This window comes from Trachurus trachurus (genome assembly GCF_905171665.1).
Source record: "Trachurus trachurus genome assembly, chromosome: 10".
Taxonomy (NCBI): Eukaryota; Metazoa; Chordata; class Actinopteri; order Carangiformes; family Carangidae; genus Trachurus; species Trachurus trachurus.
This window is the reverse complement of record NC_139894.1, coordinates 13336223-13355574: the sequence shown is the minus strand read 5'-3', so window position 1 is coordinate 13355574 and position 19352 is coordinate 13336223. Positions and strand designations below refer to the sequence as shown.

Here is a 19352-nt window from a genome sequence, read left to right as displayed (position 1 = left end):
ACTGTTAAATTGTATTGACAATGTTGTTTTGATGGGAAAATAATTGCCGTCAGGATTATGTTCACTGGTACACTTTCGTATATGCGCAAGTCATACAGAGGTGGTTTAGGTCGTTGGTGTTCATACAAAGTACATTCTTCTAACACAAGAATCCTCTTCACAAGTCCTATATCTGGCTCATTTTAGGCCTAATTAAAGGGGGCATTATGGAAATATTACGTTTTGAAGGCTCTTTAACATATATTTAGGTGTTTGTCTTGCCTTCTGGCCCCCACAATGTGAGAATTGACAAAAAAAAAATCTGTAATGTGCAGGCTCCCTAGGTTGAAATCCATTTGGTTTAACGAGCTGTTCCCTCAGTTGTCTTCCAGTGATGTAACTAGGAATCAAAATTGCATAACCCCACCCCTACCTGCACTGGTAGAAGGGGCGGGGCAAGCAGTGGTTCATTTGCATTTAAAGGGACAGGCACTGAAATCAGCCGTTCTGAACAGGGCTGTTTTGAGAGGATGAAAAGAGCTGTGATGTTTGGTCCTTGGGGTATTTTGACCAAAGCATGTCACAGATAGTCTTTAAGACACCTGGGAACTATTTTAATTTGTGGAAAGGGGGCAGAATATGTCCCCTTTAAAGCCTGACACTTAACATAACATAGAATAACACCAAAACAGTTGATCTTAATGGATTGTTTAACTTTTACTATTACTATTCATCTTACTTTTGATTGGGGGATAATCATAATTATTGTGGTTTTGAACAATCTGGGGCCTTTGGAGCATATAAATACAAAATATACCATTTTAGGTTGTATTTGTCTACTTTTTTTTGCAAACTGGCATCCAAAAATGTATTGCCAAATCGGCTACTGTCAGCTCCTGTTTGCAGTGGATTTATGAATGGAAACTGGGATTATATTTTAGAGTGGATTCAGAGATAACATTCTCGCAAAGCGTGAGTAGTCTATCTATAGTTGTTTCCAAAAACTTTTGCCAAAAAGTTTCATTATATTGATAAACACACTGGGTGATGTTTAATGTATTTGCCATTGCAAAATAGTAACACAATATAATTTGGGGAGGTGAGCGCACAGTGAGGATTTGTCAAAATGTGGACAGACATGTCTCTATGACCTTCCTTGAGCTTAGTTTTAACAATCCCAACATTAGTTCTTTTCCCCCTAGAATTTCTCTTATATCTTTTTTTTTAAGTTTAGTTTCAGTAAATTAGATTTTTTTATACCAGTAATTACACTTGAAGTGAGAGGCCCTAAAAGAAAAGAAAAAAAAACATGTACTTCCTCGAAATGACTTCAGTTGGCAGCAGTAGCACTGGAGCTGGTATGACTCGCACTGAAGCAGCAACTTTTTGAAAATGAATGGAGTAAATGCTGCAAATTTTAAGAGGCCTAATGAGAAGTACATAATAACTTGTATCTTTAAATGCATGTATATAGTAACTTCTGCCGCTTGAGGTCTCTCAATCAAAACAATAATCAAAGATGGTGTCATGAAATGAGATATGAGATAATGGCGGTAGGCTAGTGGTGCTATGGTCATTTTTAGACATTTACATGTGTGATAATATGTTATGTCTTTAATGTGAGGAGTGAACAGTGTGAGCTTATAAATCCCATCTGAGGTGAAAGATGTGAAATTCAGTTTGTTTCTTGTTCCCTCAGGTCCACCTGTGAATGTCACCTGTAATATTTTCATCAACAGCTTTGGGTCCATCACAGAAACTACAATGGTAAGAAAATCTGTGTAATTTCAAATGTTTTATATCAACGACTGCTAATATGTTCCCAGCGTTATCATCTTTAAAACCCTGACTGCAATTAATTTGTCATGATTATGGATAATGATTGGTGCAATTCCAGTTACATCTCACCCATTTGAAAAAAGAAGAAAAAAAAAAAAAAACTTGGAGCACCCCATCCTCTTTCTTTCCTCCAAACTTCTTCACTAATCCACTCAGTGCTGAAGCCATCCCCTCATTTCTGTGTTTCCTGGAGCATAACAGTGCAACCTTCAGAGACCAGTGGGTCACTGACACACTGATAATGAACTGTCCACTCTGCAATTAAAATGAAAAATTGAGAAAATGAATGAAAAGGGGGCAGAGAGAGAGGACGAGGGGTTCATGGGGAAATGGGTGCCCTCAAGTCTGCACTTACAGAGTAATAACTGTTGGATCAGCATAATGCAGCGGTGAATTGTTTAAGGGTGACCAAGGCAGGCCCAGAAGGCCAGACCTCTGGTCAGGTTAGCACAGAGTACGACAACACTAATGATGTCAGTGTATGCACTGGTGAAGCCTGCTTTTTATTCTGATAAATGAAGTGACCAAGCAGGGAAAGCAACAATCTACAATGCCCAAAGATGAATTCTGAATTAATTGCATGGATTAGAATTCTAATTTAATTACTCATGTATGCTGGCTGCAGGCAGGAGTGATTGCGTTCGGCATTTGACATTGGCCTGTCTTGTGTTGCCAACCCCTTTGTTCACCAGCAGCACATGGCTGCTACGGTTGAACAGACAGTAAAACCATATTTGTCAGTCACTGTAGATCATAGTCATTTTTCTGGTGATGAACGGTTCAATGCACATACAGTATCTTGAAATTAGTTTTGTAGTTTTGAAATTTAAATTGACACCCGATCTCAATATGGTCACTTGCAAAAGTTTCATCTTTCGTGTAGTACAACAACATGTTCAGTTCAGTTAGAGGGAACTCCATTAGTGACCAGTATCCATCCATTTCCAGAAGCACTTCAAATCACTACTGCAGAATGAGCCACTTCAAAAGTCCCATTTGCACCACAAAACACTGCTTTATTATTTTCCATTAACTCGCCTGAGTTTTTCCACAGGACTACAGGCTCAATGTATTTCTACGGCAAAACTGGAATGACCCTCGTCTGGCATACAGCGAATACCCAGATGACTCCCTTGATCTGGACCCATCCATGCTGGACTCTATCTGGAAACCTGACTTATTCTTTGCGAATGAGAAAGGAGCCAATTTCCACGAGGTCACCACTGATAACAAGCTGCTACGGATTTTCCAAAACGGCAATGTTTTGTACAGCATCAGGTAAGTAAGAGATAATTCTCCCGAACTTTTACAGATTGCAGCGATTTGGCCAGTCGAAGAATGACATCACGGGTTTAATCAAGGGCTCAGTTTTGAAGCAGAAATGTTGCTGCAGAATAAGTGCTCTCCCACACTCACATTATTTGTGTCATAAAGGCAGGCTACCACTAAATACATAAAATGAAAGTGCAACAAAATTGTTGGATGAAAGTGCAATACAGTGTTGATTTTAAATTAATGTCCCCCCTGATTGAGACACGCTGGGGTGCTTTTCTGTAAAATATCATGCTGGTTAAGATAAAGTTGAAGTGGAATAATTTTTCAACATTTCAAAGGCAAATGTTTACATGTTTAACTATAGTGTGATTTAGATTGCTTGCGAAGTGGGAACAGTAGTAGTGGGAGAGCTGTGCAACAAATTCCTCCAGTGTAGCTACTTATATTAAAAGTAATGTAAATACAGATAATCAAAAGCTCATTCCACTGATTTACTGTCTCTGTTACATATTTCTATGCTCTAAATATATGACACAGTTGAAAGTCAATCACTAGGGTGTTTACAGTTTGTTCTTCATGTGGCGAAAAGGATATTGTGTCATCATAACGCAGTAGCAAATGGGTGCCTGAGTGTATACTGCTGGCGGCTCTTGTCTCGCCTCTGGGTGATGCATTACAGCAGGTAATTACACAGCTTTCATCCAGACAGACTCACAAATAGCTCGCTCTCTCACTCTCCTCCATGGATTCATGAAGGCTTAACGCATCCACACCACAACAAATAAACATAAGGATGCCATTGCCTACAACAATTACTTTGCCATTACTGTGGTGCAATGAGTAATCAAATGGTAGAAACTCTATACACTTTCTCCAATTTACTGTTTTAAGGTTACCTTTTTTCGCCTATTTGGCCAATTGCACAACTCATGTTTCATAATTTGCAAAGAAAGCATTTTGGCGCTGATATATTACACCACTAATCTATAATTTCTCCTTCTCTTGAGCCCCTTGTGCCTTTTGACGCCCAGTAAGGCTCCTTTTCTCTCTTCTATTCTGTCTATCTTAGGCTGACTCTTATCCTGTCCTGCCCTATGGACTTGAAGAATTTCCCTATGGATATTCAGACCTGTACCATGCAGCTTGAAAGCTGTGAGTCTTTTCTTGCTTCCTTTTTCCTTCACTTTCCTGTTTAAAATCTCTCCTTATTTTCAAATTTTCTACCTTTTGCTTGGCCAGCCTTGCTGTGTTCCAACTAAGAGACACGGTATTGTCCCAAGTATTTGTCTCATTACCAGGGTTTTATGCAACGTTTGTATGGAAAATAATTCTCTTGTGTTTGCAGATAGCATCCCATGTTTTTGCAGTTATTTATCAACAGCATGTGAAGCTTATCTTGGTGCGTGCAGTAACCCAGCCTGATCAATGTCCAAGGCTAAGGCATTTCATACCACATCATTTTAGGAAAAGTAGATATTCATGAGAATCACAACGGTAACACTTTATTTTAGGGGTCCTTGTTCCTGTGTATCTACCTAATTAATTACAGTGTAATTACCTATGTAACCGTATGTAATAACATGTACTTACATTGTAAATACATAGTGTATTTTGGTGTACTTACAGGTCCTTGTTACACTTGTAATAAGAAATGCCAAAGTGGCCTCTCTCTTTGCACAAGCATTTCTTATTACAAGTGTAACAAGGACCTGTAAGTACACCAAAATACACTATGTATTTACAATGTAAGTACATGTTATTACATACGGTTACATAGGTAATTACACTGTAATTAATTAGGTAGATACACAGGAACAAGGACCCCTTAAAATAAAGTGTTACCATCACAACTACAGCTTTTTCTCCATGTGTGTGGAAGCCCCACAACAACAACTCTCCTGCTCTGCTGGATTTTAGGACATTTTCTTGAAACCCTCAGCCTAACCTGTTAGGTAGCTTAGTGTTAAGACACATTGGTTAGTCCACATCCCAAAGGACAGACACTGTAAACTGCAGACAAGGCATATATGTTTAGCTAGTGAAATTGATGGTTGTAGACTATAGACTAGATGTCTGCTGTTATCAGCCACCGTTGGAAACCAGTGACAAGTTGTTTCAATAACCACTGAGTATTTCAAGTGGTTGCTCTACCACTGTAAGCACTGTAAGCTGCAAATGTGCTGTGTGTGTGAGTGGGAAGCTTGACAGGTGTAGCATCAGTGCAGTGGAGCTTAGCAAATAATCACTTGTTTTACATTTCTATTTGTTCACATTTTCTGTACATTTATTAAAAGCAGAGAGCTCGAGAAATGCACAAAATGAATTTGAAACCTTTTAAAATGCTATTACAGCGATAAAAACGTTGGGTAGGAATAATATTGTCCCCTTTAAGCCCTCCATCGCCGTTGGCAGAGATAGTATCTGCCCTCATGAAACCAATTTCCAGGATATAAATAATGAAACTTTAATTTTGTGTCCCTTTTATTATATGTGACCCACCCCCTGTGCCTAGAGGTGACCTAATTTCCCATCATCGGGACAAAAGAATTTAAGCCAAGCAGAGGGGGAACAGAGAGAGCACTCATACAATGAAGTCACTGCTCCTTTACAGAGGCATTGCTCACAAAGAAATAAGTCAGGCTGAATGGTGGTATCACTACCTGCATTCTTATCTGATTCAATAAGAACAATAGGTATTGGTTTGTATGGAGCCAGAACTCCCTCTATGTACAGCAGGCAGCGTGATTTATTTCTGCAAATTAACACAGGACAAGCGCTAAAAAAAATCCAATGAGTAGTGAAGATATACGCAAGCCAGTAAAAAAAAACAAAAAAAAACAACGGTACCAATATTTTACCCTTTAGCTGCAGAGGAGAGCAGAATTCCAGGCAAACAGATGTGTGCTTAAGGCAGAAGTGTGTGTATGTGAACATGTGTGTGTGCAAGTTTGTGTTTATAAGTGTATCGTATCACACAGCCATTAGAGGAGATGTAATCATTTCTGATTAAAGGCCTGGTGGGTGAGGATACTTGGCCTTGTGTTGACAAGTGCTGGTACACCACCCAAGGGTGTGATCACCTTGGCTAGAGCTCGATGTTAAGAGGGCGTTATAGGTAGGGATGGGTACCGAAATTCAGTACTTTTTTGGTACCGACCGAATTCCCACCAAAGTACCGAGTATCGATTCACATAAAGTCAATCGGTACCACATTTCGGTACCTGAACGCACCATCGTCGTGCGTCAGCGAGAGTGCAGTCTGCATGAGCCCCGCACACTCGCGCCCGCCCCCCTTCTCTCTCTCTCTCTCTCCCTCTCTCTCTATCCCTCTCTCTCCCTCTCTCTGAAATGAGACGTGGAGAAGCGGTAGCGCCAGCCCGTCGTTTTAAATCACTACCTGAGACACAGCCGTCCGTCATTTAACGTGAAGAACGGACTGTTGTGACAATCCGTATCGAAGCGGTCCGGTCCCGAGTCCCGCTTCTCATCACAGCGGCGCCATTCAAGTCCTCGTCATGTAATGAGAGCACATCTAAACGAGGATGAAGTCTCCCACTCTCCTCTCGTCAAAACGTGAAGTCCACATGTTGCAGAGTTTGCACTGCAGTTTCAGTTTTTTTTTTTTTTTTGACAAAGTTTCACACAGAGCTTTCTGATGGCTGTAGGAGTCTCTCCATGTTTCTCATTTTTCCACAGTAAAAACTGACATTTTTTCAGACAAGACGATAGTCTCATAAACTTTTTTTTTTTTTCATTGAATGACTATTCCATTATATGAAAATCACTGCCCATCCCTAAAATAATAAAACACTCTTAAAGGCTGAGGAGTTGTGATGTTGTTAAGAGGTAAATATTAAAATTTTAGACATTTTGATTTTTTTTTTTTTACTGTAAATTACCACACACACAAAAAGTACCGAAAACAGGTACCGATTGGTACCGGTATCGGTTCCCAGGTACCGGGTATCGATACCGTATCGATTCAAATGCGAAAGGTACCCATCCCTAGTTATAGGTTTTTACTGCCACTGCTGGAGCTGTGGCAACACCGTCTGTTCAACATGAGAAAGAAAGAGAGAGAGGAAGAGGCTGATGAAAAAGTAGAGTTATCTTTTGGGTTCGAGAGAGCCAAGGCCAATCTTCTTTTCTGGCCTTTCGTGCCACTGGCTTATATAGACGTATAAATAGATTCTGCCTTATTCTGACACATCAAAGCCCCATATACGCAGCTTATACCATTTCACTTTGCCTTTAGCAATTAGTGTCCAGTAACCTCAAATCCACTTCGTAACTTGCACTATAAGTGCAAAGCAAGACTAAGACAGCAAATCAGAAGTATAACCACACTCATATTAAGATAGTGGCTATCATTAGGTGAACTGCCTCTTACATGAAAAGGGAGATGACATGTGACTAACGCTCATTACTCTACTTTGCCGAGATATCCCAGACGTTCTGTCTCATGAATTTTGTTTTCATTGCACCTCGAGCGCTATTGGCCGCGTTTCCCAGATTTGTTAAGAAGCTCTTAGCGCTAAGATCTTCTTTGGAGCGCTCTTAAGAACGCTGTGAAAGAAGAACGTGTTTCCCAGAGTCGCTCTTAGCTTAAGAAGATCTTTCACTAAGAAGGAAATGTAAGATCGAGCTGACCCACTCTTTCGAGTCTTCTTAGCGACTTTTTAGCACTTTTTCAAGGCAAATCAATATCACACTAAGCAAGATTTAAACAGTGCGCATCGTATGTTTAAAACATATTAAATATGTGCCGAAATAAAAAAATAGAGATAAAAAATAAAATAAGAACAATAAATAACCTAAATATGAGGAATAACGTGTGCTCTGCACATCAGGCACACAAATAAAATGAATCATCATGTCTATCATTTATCATAATTTTTACGCACACATCCACGTCCCATATCTGCATGAACATCAAAAACACAGCCGTTCTTAAATCAACCCCTAGTGTCGCTGTTGCATCGTGTTTTTATGCAGTGGGCAGCTTCTTGGTGTGGTGGGGGCATCGCAAGCAAGGGTCAGTGTCACGGAGTGTGGCAGCCGTGCCACCGATCCTCCCGTGCCATTTTATACTGGCACTAAAAAGACTGTCACGCATTAACACTCCACTGCCTAAATATATATGTAGCCTATATGTATAGCATTGATCATTCAGTGATGATGAGAAAAGAAAAACGTGTTGACCACCAAAATAATTTTCTATTGGGTGGATTTGAACCCAGACCACAGCAATGCTTCAACTTGCAGTGGGGATACTCTATGAAGTGAGCTATTTGCTACCTTGTGTTTTCATCCTTCCAGAGTTGTCTGGCTGTAAACCAGCCAGCCCCTGCGCACATTTTTATTTTCACACACATCAATCACATGGTCACGCAGCCGTCTGGCCGCATCATTACGCGGCTGTGCCGTGTCATCTATGGCCAGTCCGTCGCTGCCCGTGACCAACGCGGCAACAACAGCGGAGAAGTTTCTAATCAGGCCCGCGGACACCGGGACCTGTGTTAACCCCATGTTTGACAAGTGGAAATCCCGTTTTCGGTTTATTCATCGCCCGTCGGTGCAGCTGCGCTTGTCACTGTGTGTGATTTATGCGCGTAATAGGTGCCGTGTGATATAATAATCGATTTGCCTGGCATCGATTGATTCAGTTTCAGTACTGTGGTGGTGGACAGCTCCCGTTAAGAGCTTCTTAAGAAGCTTCTTTGGCGTGATCTTAAGAAGGCAGTTAAGAACGCATCTGGGAAACACCCGTATCTTAGCGCTCCTTCTTAGCCGAACCCTTCTTAAGAGCCTTCTTAAGTCCTTAAGAAAGATCGAATCTGGGAAACGCGGCCATTGTCAGTTGCTCTTTAACGTCTCTTGGCCATTATGGGTGGACAAAAAGGAGACCATTTCATTATCTTTTAAAAGCATTGGTATTCCCCTTGCTTGTTAGAGCAGGATGTGTGAATGACAGCGTCTTCTCCTCATGAACAAGATAAGCGTGTTTGAGTGGTGTTGTTTTTCCAGGCGTGTGGTACAGGATAGGGTATAACATCTTGAATAATTGATGCCTTTGTAAGTCAGTCCCTAAAGGGTCCCAGAAGACATCAGTATTATTCAGATGTGTGAGGAATTCTGCATCGTTATTGTTGCATGTTACATGCATTTTTAATACACCTATAATCAGGCAGCTGCGAGGAGGTTCAGCCCTTGAAAAAGGATCATGCAAATCAACAGCGAATCTGTGTGTGTTTGTGTTTCAAGCGAGTAGGCAAAATAATTATTGATGTATCCCGAGCAGAGATTTCTTAATGCTTCAGTAGTTTTAGATTTCACTTGCAAAGATACATACATCTGCACTTTTATTGGCTGCAGCCACATGTTGTGCATTAACAGGATTACACACACTAATAAGCTCAGTGCGAGTGAACACACGCAGTATCTCCACCATCCTAAGCAGATACTATGCTCCTCATGTCCCCCCCTTATTCTGTAACCTTCAAGCCACCATGACAGCTCCAATGTAACTATGGTGTGTGACCTTTACTGTGACAAACATGATGGCAGAGGGTAGCTGGTAGCTGGACAGATGGGCACAGGGCCATTACATCACCACAATCTTCCAAGTTTCCTTCCCTCGCTCTCCAAGTCTCATTAGCCAAGGTTTCTGATGTTTCGGAGGCACAGATTTTACTCCACAGTAACAAGATCCCAGTGAAAAATGAGGTTAAGGAGGAGGAATGGGGGGAAGAGGAGGGAGAATCACAGCAATAGTGATAATAAGGATATGAATTTTTAACAGCTTGTGCTGCACATTACTTGACTTTCAGCAATGTATCAAAACCTAAACAGCTTTGTCTTTGTTATTCTTGTACCGAATACAAAGCAAGAGGAAATATGCCGGAGTTCACGACTGCTGCAAAGCCTCATTTCTCACCATCTCCCCCTTATTTAGACGTCTTCTCTCTCCTCTTTATCTGCTCTGTTCTCGTTTCACAGTTGGTTACACCATGAATGACTTGATCTTTGAGTGGCTGTCTGACAACCCTGTTCAGGTGGCTGATGATCTCACCCTCCCACAGTTTGTGCTAAAAGAGGAGAAGGATTTGGGCTACTGCACTAAGCACTATAACACAGGTACATTATGAATTCCATTTAAAAGTGTTGAGAAAGCAGTGACCCCATGGTAAAAAAGGCAAATTCTAATTGAGTGTTTCGACTCACTTCTTCCTCAGAAAGGTCTATAAAATGAACAAAGTGTAGAGCAGAAATTCAGCTGATTGAACTATGAATACAGTTCTTTTGATTCTTTGTTGGGATTGATTTATGACTTGTAAAGCTCAAAGGATAGTTGTTATGACTAAAACGTTGATTCTGCAAATTGACCAATTACATCTACTTATATTCTATTATTCCAACAGCATATTTGAGATAAACTACTACTCGAACTATGTCGTGTGCCTTCAGGTAAATTCACCTGCATTGAGGTGAAGTTCCATCTAGAGCGTCAGATGGGATACTATTTGATCCAGATGTACATCCCTTCACTCCTCATCGTCATCCTCTCATGGGTATCTTTCTGGATAAACATGGATGCTGCACCTGCCAGAGTGGGCCTGGGTATCACCACTGTCCTGACGATGACCACGCAGAGCTCTGGGTCCAGGGCCTCGCTGCCCAAGGTGAGTCCTGAACCCTCTTTGATGCAGTAGGACACTTAACTATGTGAAGTGATCAGCAAGAATTCAGAAGTACGGGGGTTGAATTTCTAATCAGGGCTGCAAAACTTTTCATATTTTTCTACTTTTCAACTTGAGGGCATATTCGAAACAAGTCTTGCTGATGTCTAAAAAATCAGTGAAGCACAAAGAAGAGGAGTTCTCTCATACTGAGCTTAAAATGTGCTACAAGTAACACGTATGTGTGAAAGAAAACAGCATCACATAATGCGAGCAGCTCAATAAAAAAGGTCAGTGACTAACTAAAACAGTCTAATAAATGAAGCATATCCAGAGTTTGAAACTTGTATCGACTATTCTGACATTTTGTCTCTGACATATACCCTTAAAAAAACCGATGCATGATTTAGAAATACCATTTCCTTTAGTGGCTGATATTTCCTGACATGCCGACAAGGCGGACACAAATGCTTCATGAAACACATGACAGATGCACAAAGGATTTCTGGTCACTGTCATCTGCAAAAAAAAAAGGCATCCTACTTGTGTTTCCCCAAAGTTAGGTGAAAGGAGGCATTAGCAAGAGTTTTGCAGTGCTATGACCTGTTGGGCCATGAAACGCTGACTTTGCATGAGACGAATTACTGTAGGGAGGAGACACCATGCAGCCAGGTGAGCCGAGGACACAGGGCTCCATGTGAAAGACATGCAGGGCACAGCTCCTGGGCAGAGGAGGGCAGACTGAACCCGTGGAGAGAACACAGTCTCCCATCACAACGCCAAACAGTTGTTTCCGATCGGCTGGCAGGTGTCCATTAAAATGTGTTTTACGATACCTTGATGAGATCCAGTGTTTCTAAATCACTGCACAAGGCCTATATCAGATTGTGGGTAACCATAGCAACAGTACTTCTGCCTAATGCTAGGTTACCAGTTGGCTCACTGGTGGTGCTTGCAGATTTTTGCCAGGCTGCATGTTGACCCTGAAAAGGATTTTTAACAACTTTTAACACCGGGAGCGTTGCTGCCTTTTTGACGGTTGCCTGTTCACATTCACACAGTTCACACATTTACACCTGGAAGCTGCTCAGTACGAACATAGACTGTCTGTATAATAGATACTGAACTAAACTACTGACAGCTGTAGAGTCGTGCTGCTGCAATTTTCACATCCATAAAATGCAACACTGCAATATGGGATACTTAGCGGAAAGTAGTGGAGATGCCATGGACACTCTCCCCACCATGATTGTACCCCATTTGTCCTTAGGGGTGAACTAGAGATGAACGAAGAAGAGAGTTCTACCTAAAAACAGTTTCTGGTCTTAGTGTGGATCTGTTTTACACATGGGTCTTTATCATGTAGCCAACAGAATAAAGGCTTTTCAACTTTTGTAATTTTACAAAACATGCACAAGGAGGAATCATTTCAAAACCTTGAATGATTTGACAAGAAAATTAGTTTACATAACTCTTACCTTTTGATTTTTGGTAATTGGACAACCTTGTTGGTCACGTCCAGTTTTCTAGTGTCTATTTCCTCTTTGCCTGAACACGCATAAGTGCCGTCTCATGGGTTAATCATGAAAGGAAGGCACAGATAATACAAGTATTAAGATTGTTAGCCCAGTGAGTGGGTGTTAAGTGGTATTTTGACAGAACGAAAAAAGAAGACAAAGAGGTGTGACAGCTGGAGTATGAGACTAATGTGGTGGAAGTGTTGATTAAAACATGGTTGAGGTGTTCCCCGTGTCCACAGGAGGTAACAGTTTTTACCCAACCCATGTGTCATTTCCCACTCTTTCTCCCTCTCCATGAAACAGTCGGCGAGCTGCTGCTCAATTGAGTGAAGTTTCCGCACTATGCCTGCTCAGTGTTCATTGCTGATGTGTTTTGACACATCCTCTCTCATGAGCGACACAGCCAGGGCTCTCCCCAAGTCTTACTCGTGACCTGTCTCATGGCTGTGTGTCAAGTGCCCACATCCCGCTGACTCATTACAATTCTAGGCCACGCCACAAAAGTATGTCATTACGTGGCCGAGATGAGGAATGGGTGGATTGTGAACAACTCACAGATTATCCATCAACCTCATTGATTGGCTATTGATGACTGTGTGACCTTGCGTGTCCCCAGGTTTCCTATGTGAAGGCCATTGACATATGGATGGCAGTGTGTCTTCTGTTTGTGTTCGCTGCCCTGCTGGAGTACGCCGCAGTCAACTTTGTCTCAAGGCAACACAAGGAGTTCATCAGACTGAGGAAAAAGCAACGGCAGCAAAGAATAGTAAGTGCACATACACACACACGCATGCTAAAGCATGCTTCAACAAGGAAATGCATGCACATACACACTGTCACATTATAGCAGATTCTAAGAACTAAGGAGAGAAACACACACAGACACACAGGCCTTGTCAGTCCCTATAACGCCGCCTTATGCATCTCGTTATTGTGGGACGCTGTAGATTCAGGAACTGACAACATCAACACGCTACAGCTGGCTGTCACATTACATGAGGAAGATCTGCTCACTTCACTTCAGCTTGTTTCCATGGTGAGCGCTGACCTGTGAAGAGCCTTTGTGATCCTTCCCCTCTGTCACCGCGTTTGACACAGCAACAGCCTCCCAACAAACCCCCCTGGAGACGGGATACCCTGGCTCTACGGGAACCACCCTGGTTAACATGCGTATAGTGGACAGTGTGAGGCACTCCAATTACTTTATCTCCTGCCAAATTAACTTAATTTTGATGGATTAACATATACAGTATAGCTAGTATATATTTGAATACAGTTTCTAACAAGGTGTCTTCCTCTCACTTATGACTAACTTCAGGAAGATAAAAGCAATTGAATCATCACTGATTCCACGGAATTAACATTTACAAATCAAGATTTCATGGGTTGTTATTGGACAGTTTGACCATTAATGAACTACTTGATTTCTTATTTCAAGTGACAATGCAATTAATTATAGAAATGACTCGCTCAGCTTTCCAATAAGGCATTGGACGGTTGCAGTTGTAAAGAAAATGTTAATGAGACATTAATTAAGGGACATGCGTTTCATTTTCTATAACTACATTAAAGCCTGTAGTTAAAAATGTTACTAGGCTGCTGTTGAATGAAGGAGGTAAAAGGTGGCAGCGTCTTAGATGCTCATTTAAGAACACAAAGCTGGTAGGGGAGACAACACACCAACAGTTTGTTCTGATAAATGTTTGTTGGTGATCTATAAATCATTTAATGCATGATTTATTAACATCAGTAAACCCACTGCGGGTTATTACATATCCCTGCTAAATTCTTGGATTTATCTTCGATGAAGATTATAAAGTAAAACAGTTTGTAGGTTGACAAATAAAACCATTTGGTAAGAGGTGTGAGGCCTTCTGTGACAGAGAGAGAGAGGTTATTCTCAAGCGAGACAGATGAGATGTCTTGAAAATCCCATTAAAACAGTTCAGAGACTGGGCAGCCTCCCAGACTCATGGCAAAGTTCCCCAGTAAAGGCAGAAGAGTCCATGCAGATTTACTGGGCAGTCTGTCCCTGCTGCATCGATACAGCAGAGAGAAATGATGGTCTGTGGAGGAAAGGACTTCCCCTGTCCACATCAGCTTCACAATTACTCCCACTGAGGAGTTTGAGGTCGCCAACTATCCATCTAAGAGGTATTGACGCAGGACCCGATGTGTTGTACTAGAAAGAGGCTGGGAATCTGATGGAGTGTACAAATCCCACACTGACCAGGTTTAATCAATGTGCAGTTCCAGCCTCGTCTTTGGCTAAGAAAACACCAGAGATGTCAAACAAATACAATAAAGACTGTATACCCAACACAGCCTTCAGGACTACAAAATAAATACATAGATGTGTAATTCCATTTATAGTCTTCACATAAATAACTTGAAGAGGCTCCTTGAGGATTTTGTCTTCGTCTTCAAAGCCACTTCTCCAAACTCACAGTGGCAGATAATGCCCTGTATTATCACACTTACAGCACCTCTTCAATTAAAAGCTAAGAACGTCTGCTCGAGTTTGTTGTTTGAATTTGAAGTATGCATCTTTAATCACTTTATTTTTGGCATGACACACAGGTATTTGTTTCCTTTTCCTTTTTTATATTTAAATGTAGCAGAGGGAACAAATTGTGTGAAGGAATTTCTCTTACAGGAGTTTCTAATACTTCTTGTTTTAAATCAAAAAAGATGAAATAGAGCAATAATTGTTATTTTGATGCATCTACCTTCTTTTCCTGTGGAGGTGTTTGACAGTCAGCCGGGAAGTGTTGAGTCGTTGCGGAAAGTGAATGACATCCCTGGTAACAACACAACCTACAGGAATCTGAATCAGCACTGCAGCGCCTGTGCCAGGGTAAAAAAAAAAAAAAAAAAAAAATTGACCCCCCTCATGTCAACCCTGACCTTCAAACCTAATTTTTGTCCATGCCTCCAGCCTCCCAAATTGATTGTGTTGTGCAACTTTCACCTCAAACCTGACTTTATCCTGGCATCTTTCCCACAACCAACCAAACCTACTTTCTGCTGATCTCACCCCGTCTCTGTGACCCTCTCCTTCAGACCGTCTGCCCCTTTATACCAACAATACTCACTTTGCCCTTTATTCTTTCCTAGCGTGTGTTCTGCAAGTTTAATTCAATATTTCTCAAAGACTGTTTGCATTTTCAAAAGGCAGAGCTATTATTTGTTTTTTTTGTTTTTTTGTTTTTTTAAATAATCGAATTGGTTAATTTAAAGAAATGGTTTAACATTATGGGAAACTTGTTTATTTGCGGTCTTGAAAGGTGTTATATGAGAAGCTTGATACTTTTCATGTGAAGTCCGACAGCTTAGCCAGGCATCATGAGAAACAGGGGGGAAACAGCTGGTCTGGCTTTATGAAGGCAACAAAATCCATCTACCATAATCTCAGATAGTCACTAATCAAAAGGCCAAACAGTTCATTTGTTTGATCCATACAAAAGCCTGTAAATATGTTACTGACAGAGCAAGGGTACCAGTTTCATCCTGTTTCTAGTATAGACCATATGTTAAAGGGATAGGCCAACATTTTGGCAAATTAGCCCATTGCCATAATTCAGTCAGACAACTCATGATTGAAAATATTTATTGGAGCTTCATTATACATTTGAGTTTGGCGTCAAGGCTCCGACTTCACCACTCCCTGAGAAAAGGATTTCATTAAAGTATATGGGGGTGATGAGCGACTATAAGCCGGAGCCTACAGGTGGATGGGGTGGTGGTGGGGCAGATAATAGGGTAGAGCTGTGAGATTCTGCTGTGTCATAGATGAGCAAAGAGGACGATGGGTAAGTTGCCCATCTTAAATAGACCGCAAATTAGCCCATTGCCATAATCCCTATAATCATAGCAGTATGTTCGTTACCTTTAATTGTCGGTGCAAGCTATTTTAGAACAGCGGAGCAGAGCCGTGAGCTGCTCAGAGCTACGCTACGGAGGCTCATGGGATTTCTTGGTTTCCCTCATCAAACTCATCAAATACACAATCCAATAACTCCAAAACGCTCTCGTGGACAAGTTATGACCTGCACACTCACCACACTATGAAGTAATAATGGAACATTACGAGACAGAGCCGTTTTCAAGGCAAATGCAGAGACTGCTTGCCGAAAAACTGCTCCTGACAGGAACGCGCATCAGCGGTTTTGCATGAATTTACCTCGAAAACAACTCCATCTTGTAACGCTCTGTTATTATCTCATAGCGTGAATGTGCAGGTCACAACTTGTCCACCAGAGCGTTTTAGAGTTGTTGGATTGTGTATTTGATGAGTTTGATGAGGGAAACCAAGAAATCCCATTAGCCTCCGTAGCGTAGCTCTGAGCAGCTCCACTGCTCTAAAATAGCTTGCACCAAAAAGTAAAAAGGTAACAAACCTACTCTTATGACTATAGGGATTATGGCAATGGGCCAATTTGCCAAAATGTTGAACTATCCCTTAAACTAACTAGCTTTACAAGACGGAAAGGAAAGTTGTCTTAATCTTCTCATCAATTCTCGGCATAAAAGAAAAAGAGGTGCATTTCCCAGCTGAGTTTTTTTTTTCTAATTCTTTCAGTTGTTTTTTCAAAACAGAACTGACTCCTAAAAAAGGAAAAAAACAGCTGGCCAGTGATCACTCAATGAAAATGACATTACTGAGCACAATGTGATAATCAGGACTATCCTCAGCTGATCTTATGCCAACAAATCACATAGTGTGTGGTTGCTGCTGAGCACACAGACCAAAAAACAATGAGCACCTATTATCTTTAGAGAAACGCACCATTAGACCTTCACACATGATGTACTGTATCGTTTAGGAAAGAGTAGGAGGGATAATTAAGCTGTGCTAGAAGAGCTACTGCTCCCTATCCCCCTGTTGTATGGTGTAATTTGTCATTGGAGCAACAGATCGCCCACATAGAGGTAGTCACAACCAGACAATTGTAAAATGGAGGAAGTTTACAGTAAATGAAGGCAGCACCGTCGCCCTCAGCTCAACAGTAAGGGTGCAAATAAAGGGCAGTTGGAAGAGATCAAAGGTACAGGAAGTTGTTTAAGGCCTAAGTGAATGCACTGCACAAGAGAAATTTAACACAGAGAGACAGGTGTGAAATACATTAGTAGCGCTGGACCTTTGACAGGAGCTGGTAGTGTCTCACGTCACGGCCAAGTCTGTCCCCCCAGCACCGGGATGTGAAGTTGAGCAGAGAGCTGCCCGGGTCAGCGAGAGAGGAGCAGAGAGAGCGAGGAGGGGACGCAGGGATCAGAGCTTTCAGGGCACTTCACACTGACTACTAATCATCCAATTTAGATCCCACATCTTCACTTTCCCCTGCTAAAGTGAATCTCTCAAAGTGTCAGGAGGCTGTCAGAGTTAAGCTGCATGTCTATTAATATTCTCTTCAGAGGGCGGGAACAGTGTCTCATTCACTGTAAGAAAGTGCCCTGCCATTCATCAAAGCATAATACCAAGTGCAATCTTTTTTTTTTTTTTTTTGGTGGGGCTTAGATCATGACTTTTTATTAATAGGCATTTTGAAAAGTCTATCATTCTGCAACTTGAAAGGAGAGATGGAGGTTAATTTTTTGATTAACTTTCACAATTATAATTTCTTTCTTCCTTTTAATGAAGATGCCCTCCAATTCCCCTCTTTGTGTTGCAGAAACTTCAAAAAGCGTAATTGATTAAAGTTTATCTGAGGCTACTGCCTGTATAAGCCCCCATCATGGGTCTCTCATGTATTACCATGAAATATGAGGTAAGCAGTGGTTAAATACGTGACAACGTCTGAATAACCCAGTAGTTTGTCTGACAAAAAGACTTTGATACTTTTCCGCAGCTATTACAGAAACCCAAAATAGCTAATCTCTTTGTTATAGTGAAACAGCGTGAACCAAAAATGTTAATTTTGGATTAATTATATTTGTCTCGATTTACTATTTTCATTTATAGGAAAAAAAAACACACAATTTGTTTGTGTTGTGCAACCTGCATTTAGAAAACAAAGTTCTTGTTAGAGACCTCATCAATGAACTTTTGAGTTTTTTCAAACAAACATTTGTGTTCATTTTTAAGCAAAACATGGAGACAAACCAGGAGTCGCCCATTTTACACACAGTCACTAGCAAATCATTCACTGTATTTGAAAATTGCCTTTTTCAATGGTGGCCCACGTTTCTTTTTTCTGCCACTGTCCTTAATCTGTTGCACTCTGCTACCCTTTTGTGCTGCTACACCCCCCAAACGCATTTGGGAATCAGCCAGCGAGAGAAAATGTGAAAAGCTGTAAGCTAATACTTGTTGACAGAGAGAGGCCAATCTGTTTTTCCCTATGCTTGACTCCACAGGAGGAAGAACTGATGAGGGAGAGCCGTGGTTTTTACTTCCGGGGTTACGGACTGGGACACTGCCTGCAGACCAAGGACGGTGCCGCCGTGGAAGGGGCCACTGTGTTCGCCCCACCACCTCCGGTCACTTTGTATGACGGAGGGGTACTTCACAAGCGTTTTGTGGACCGGGCCAAGCGCATTGACACCATATCCAGAGCCGTATTTCCCTTGAGCTTCCTCATATTCAACATCTTCTACTGGATCACCTATAAAGTGCTGCGACACGAGGACATCCATGCAAATTTGTAAAACGCTCTCTGCCGACACCAGACGCTTACATTTTTTAGTTCCTTTTTTTTTTCTCAGAACCAAAACTGCCTGTCAGATCTACATTACAATGAGGAAATGTGGCAAGAAGCAGATGTGCTTCTTAAAACCACTGCTTAAAAAAAAACAAAGAAAAAAAAAAACTTTGTGCTCAGGTGCGTCTTCAGGATCTCAGAGTAAGAGTGACAAAGGGGAAAGACAAGGTTAAGTTGCGTGGATTAAGGCTGGTGTCGTCTGTGTTGGCCTCTGTAACCATCTAGGTTTTGATTTGTCCTGATTGCAACAGAGACAAAACACTGCTGGTGCTTTTGAGTTTATGACGTTTGTTTGCGATGAGGAGAGTTTAGAGAAGTTGATTGATGTTGATCCTGGCTGGATGAGATATACTGACTTG

General features: G+C 41.4%; 1 protein-coding gene across 1 annotated transcript in view; it reads left to right on the top strand.

The window, feature by feature from the left end:
* Nucleotides 1-18940, top strand: part of glra4a (glycine receptor, alpha 4a) — a gene marked incomplete at both ends in the record, with an annotated part of 52665 nt that extends 33725 nt beyond the window's left edge. Inside the window, 7 exons of the mRNA XM_083980333.1 lie at nt 1679-1746; nt 2873-3096; nt 4163-4245; nt 10093-10230; nt 10561-10775; nt 12909-13058; nt 18650-18940. Coding sequence (XP_083836459.1) covers nt 1679-1746; nt 2873-3096; nt 4163-4245; nt 10093-10230; nt 10561-10775; nt 12909-13058; nt 18650-18940 — 1169 coding nt within the window. The remainder of the gene's footprint in view (nt 1-1678; nt 1747-2872; nt 3097-4162; nt 4246-10092; nt 10231-10560; nt 10776-12908; nt 13059-18649) is intronic.
* Between the last annotated feature and the right edge of the window lie 412 nt (nt 18941-19352).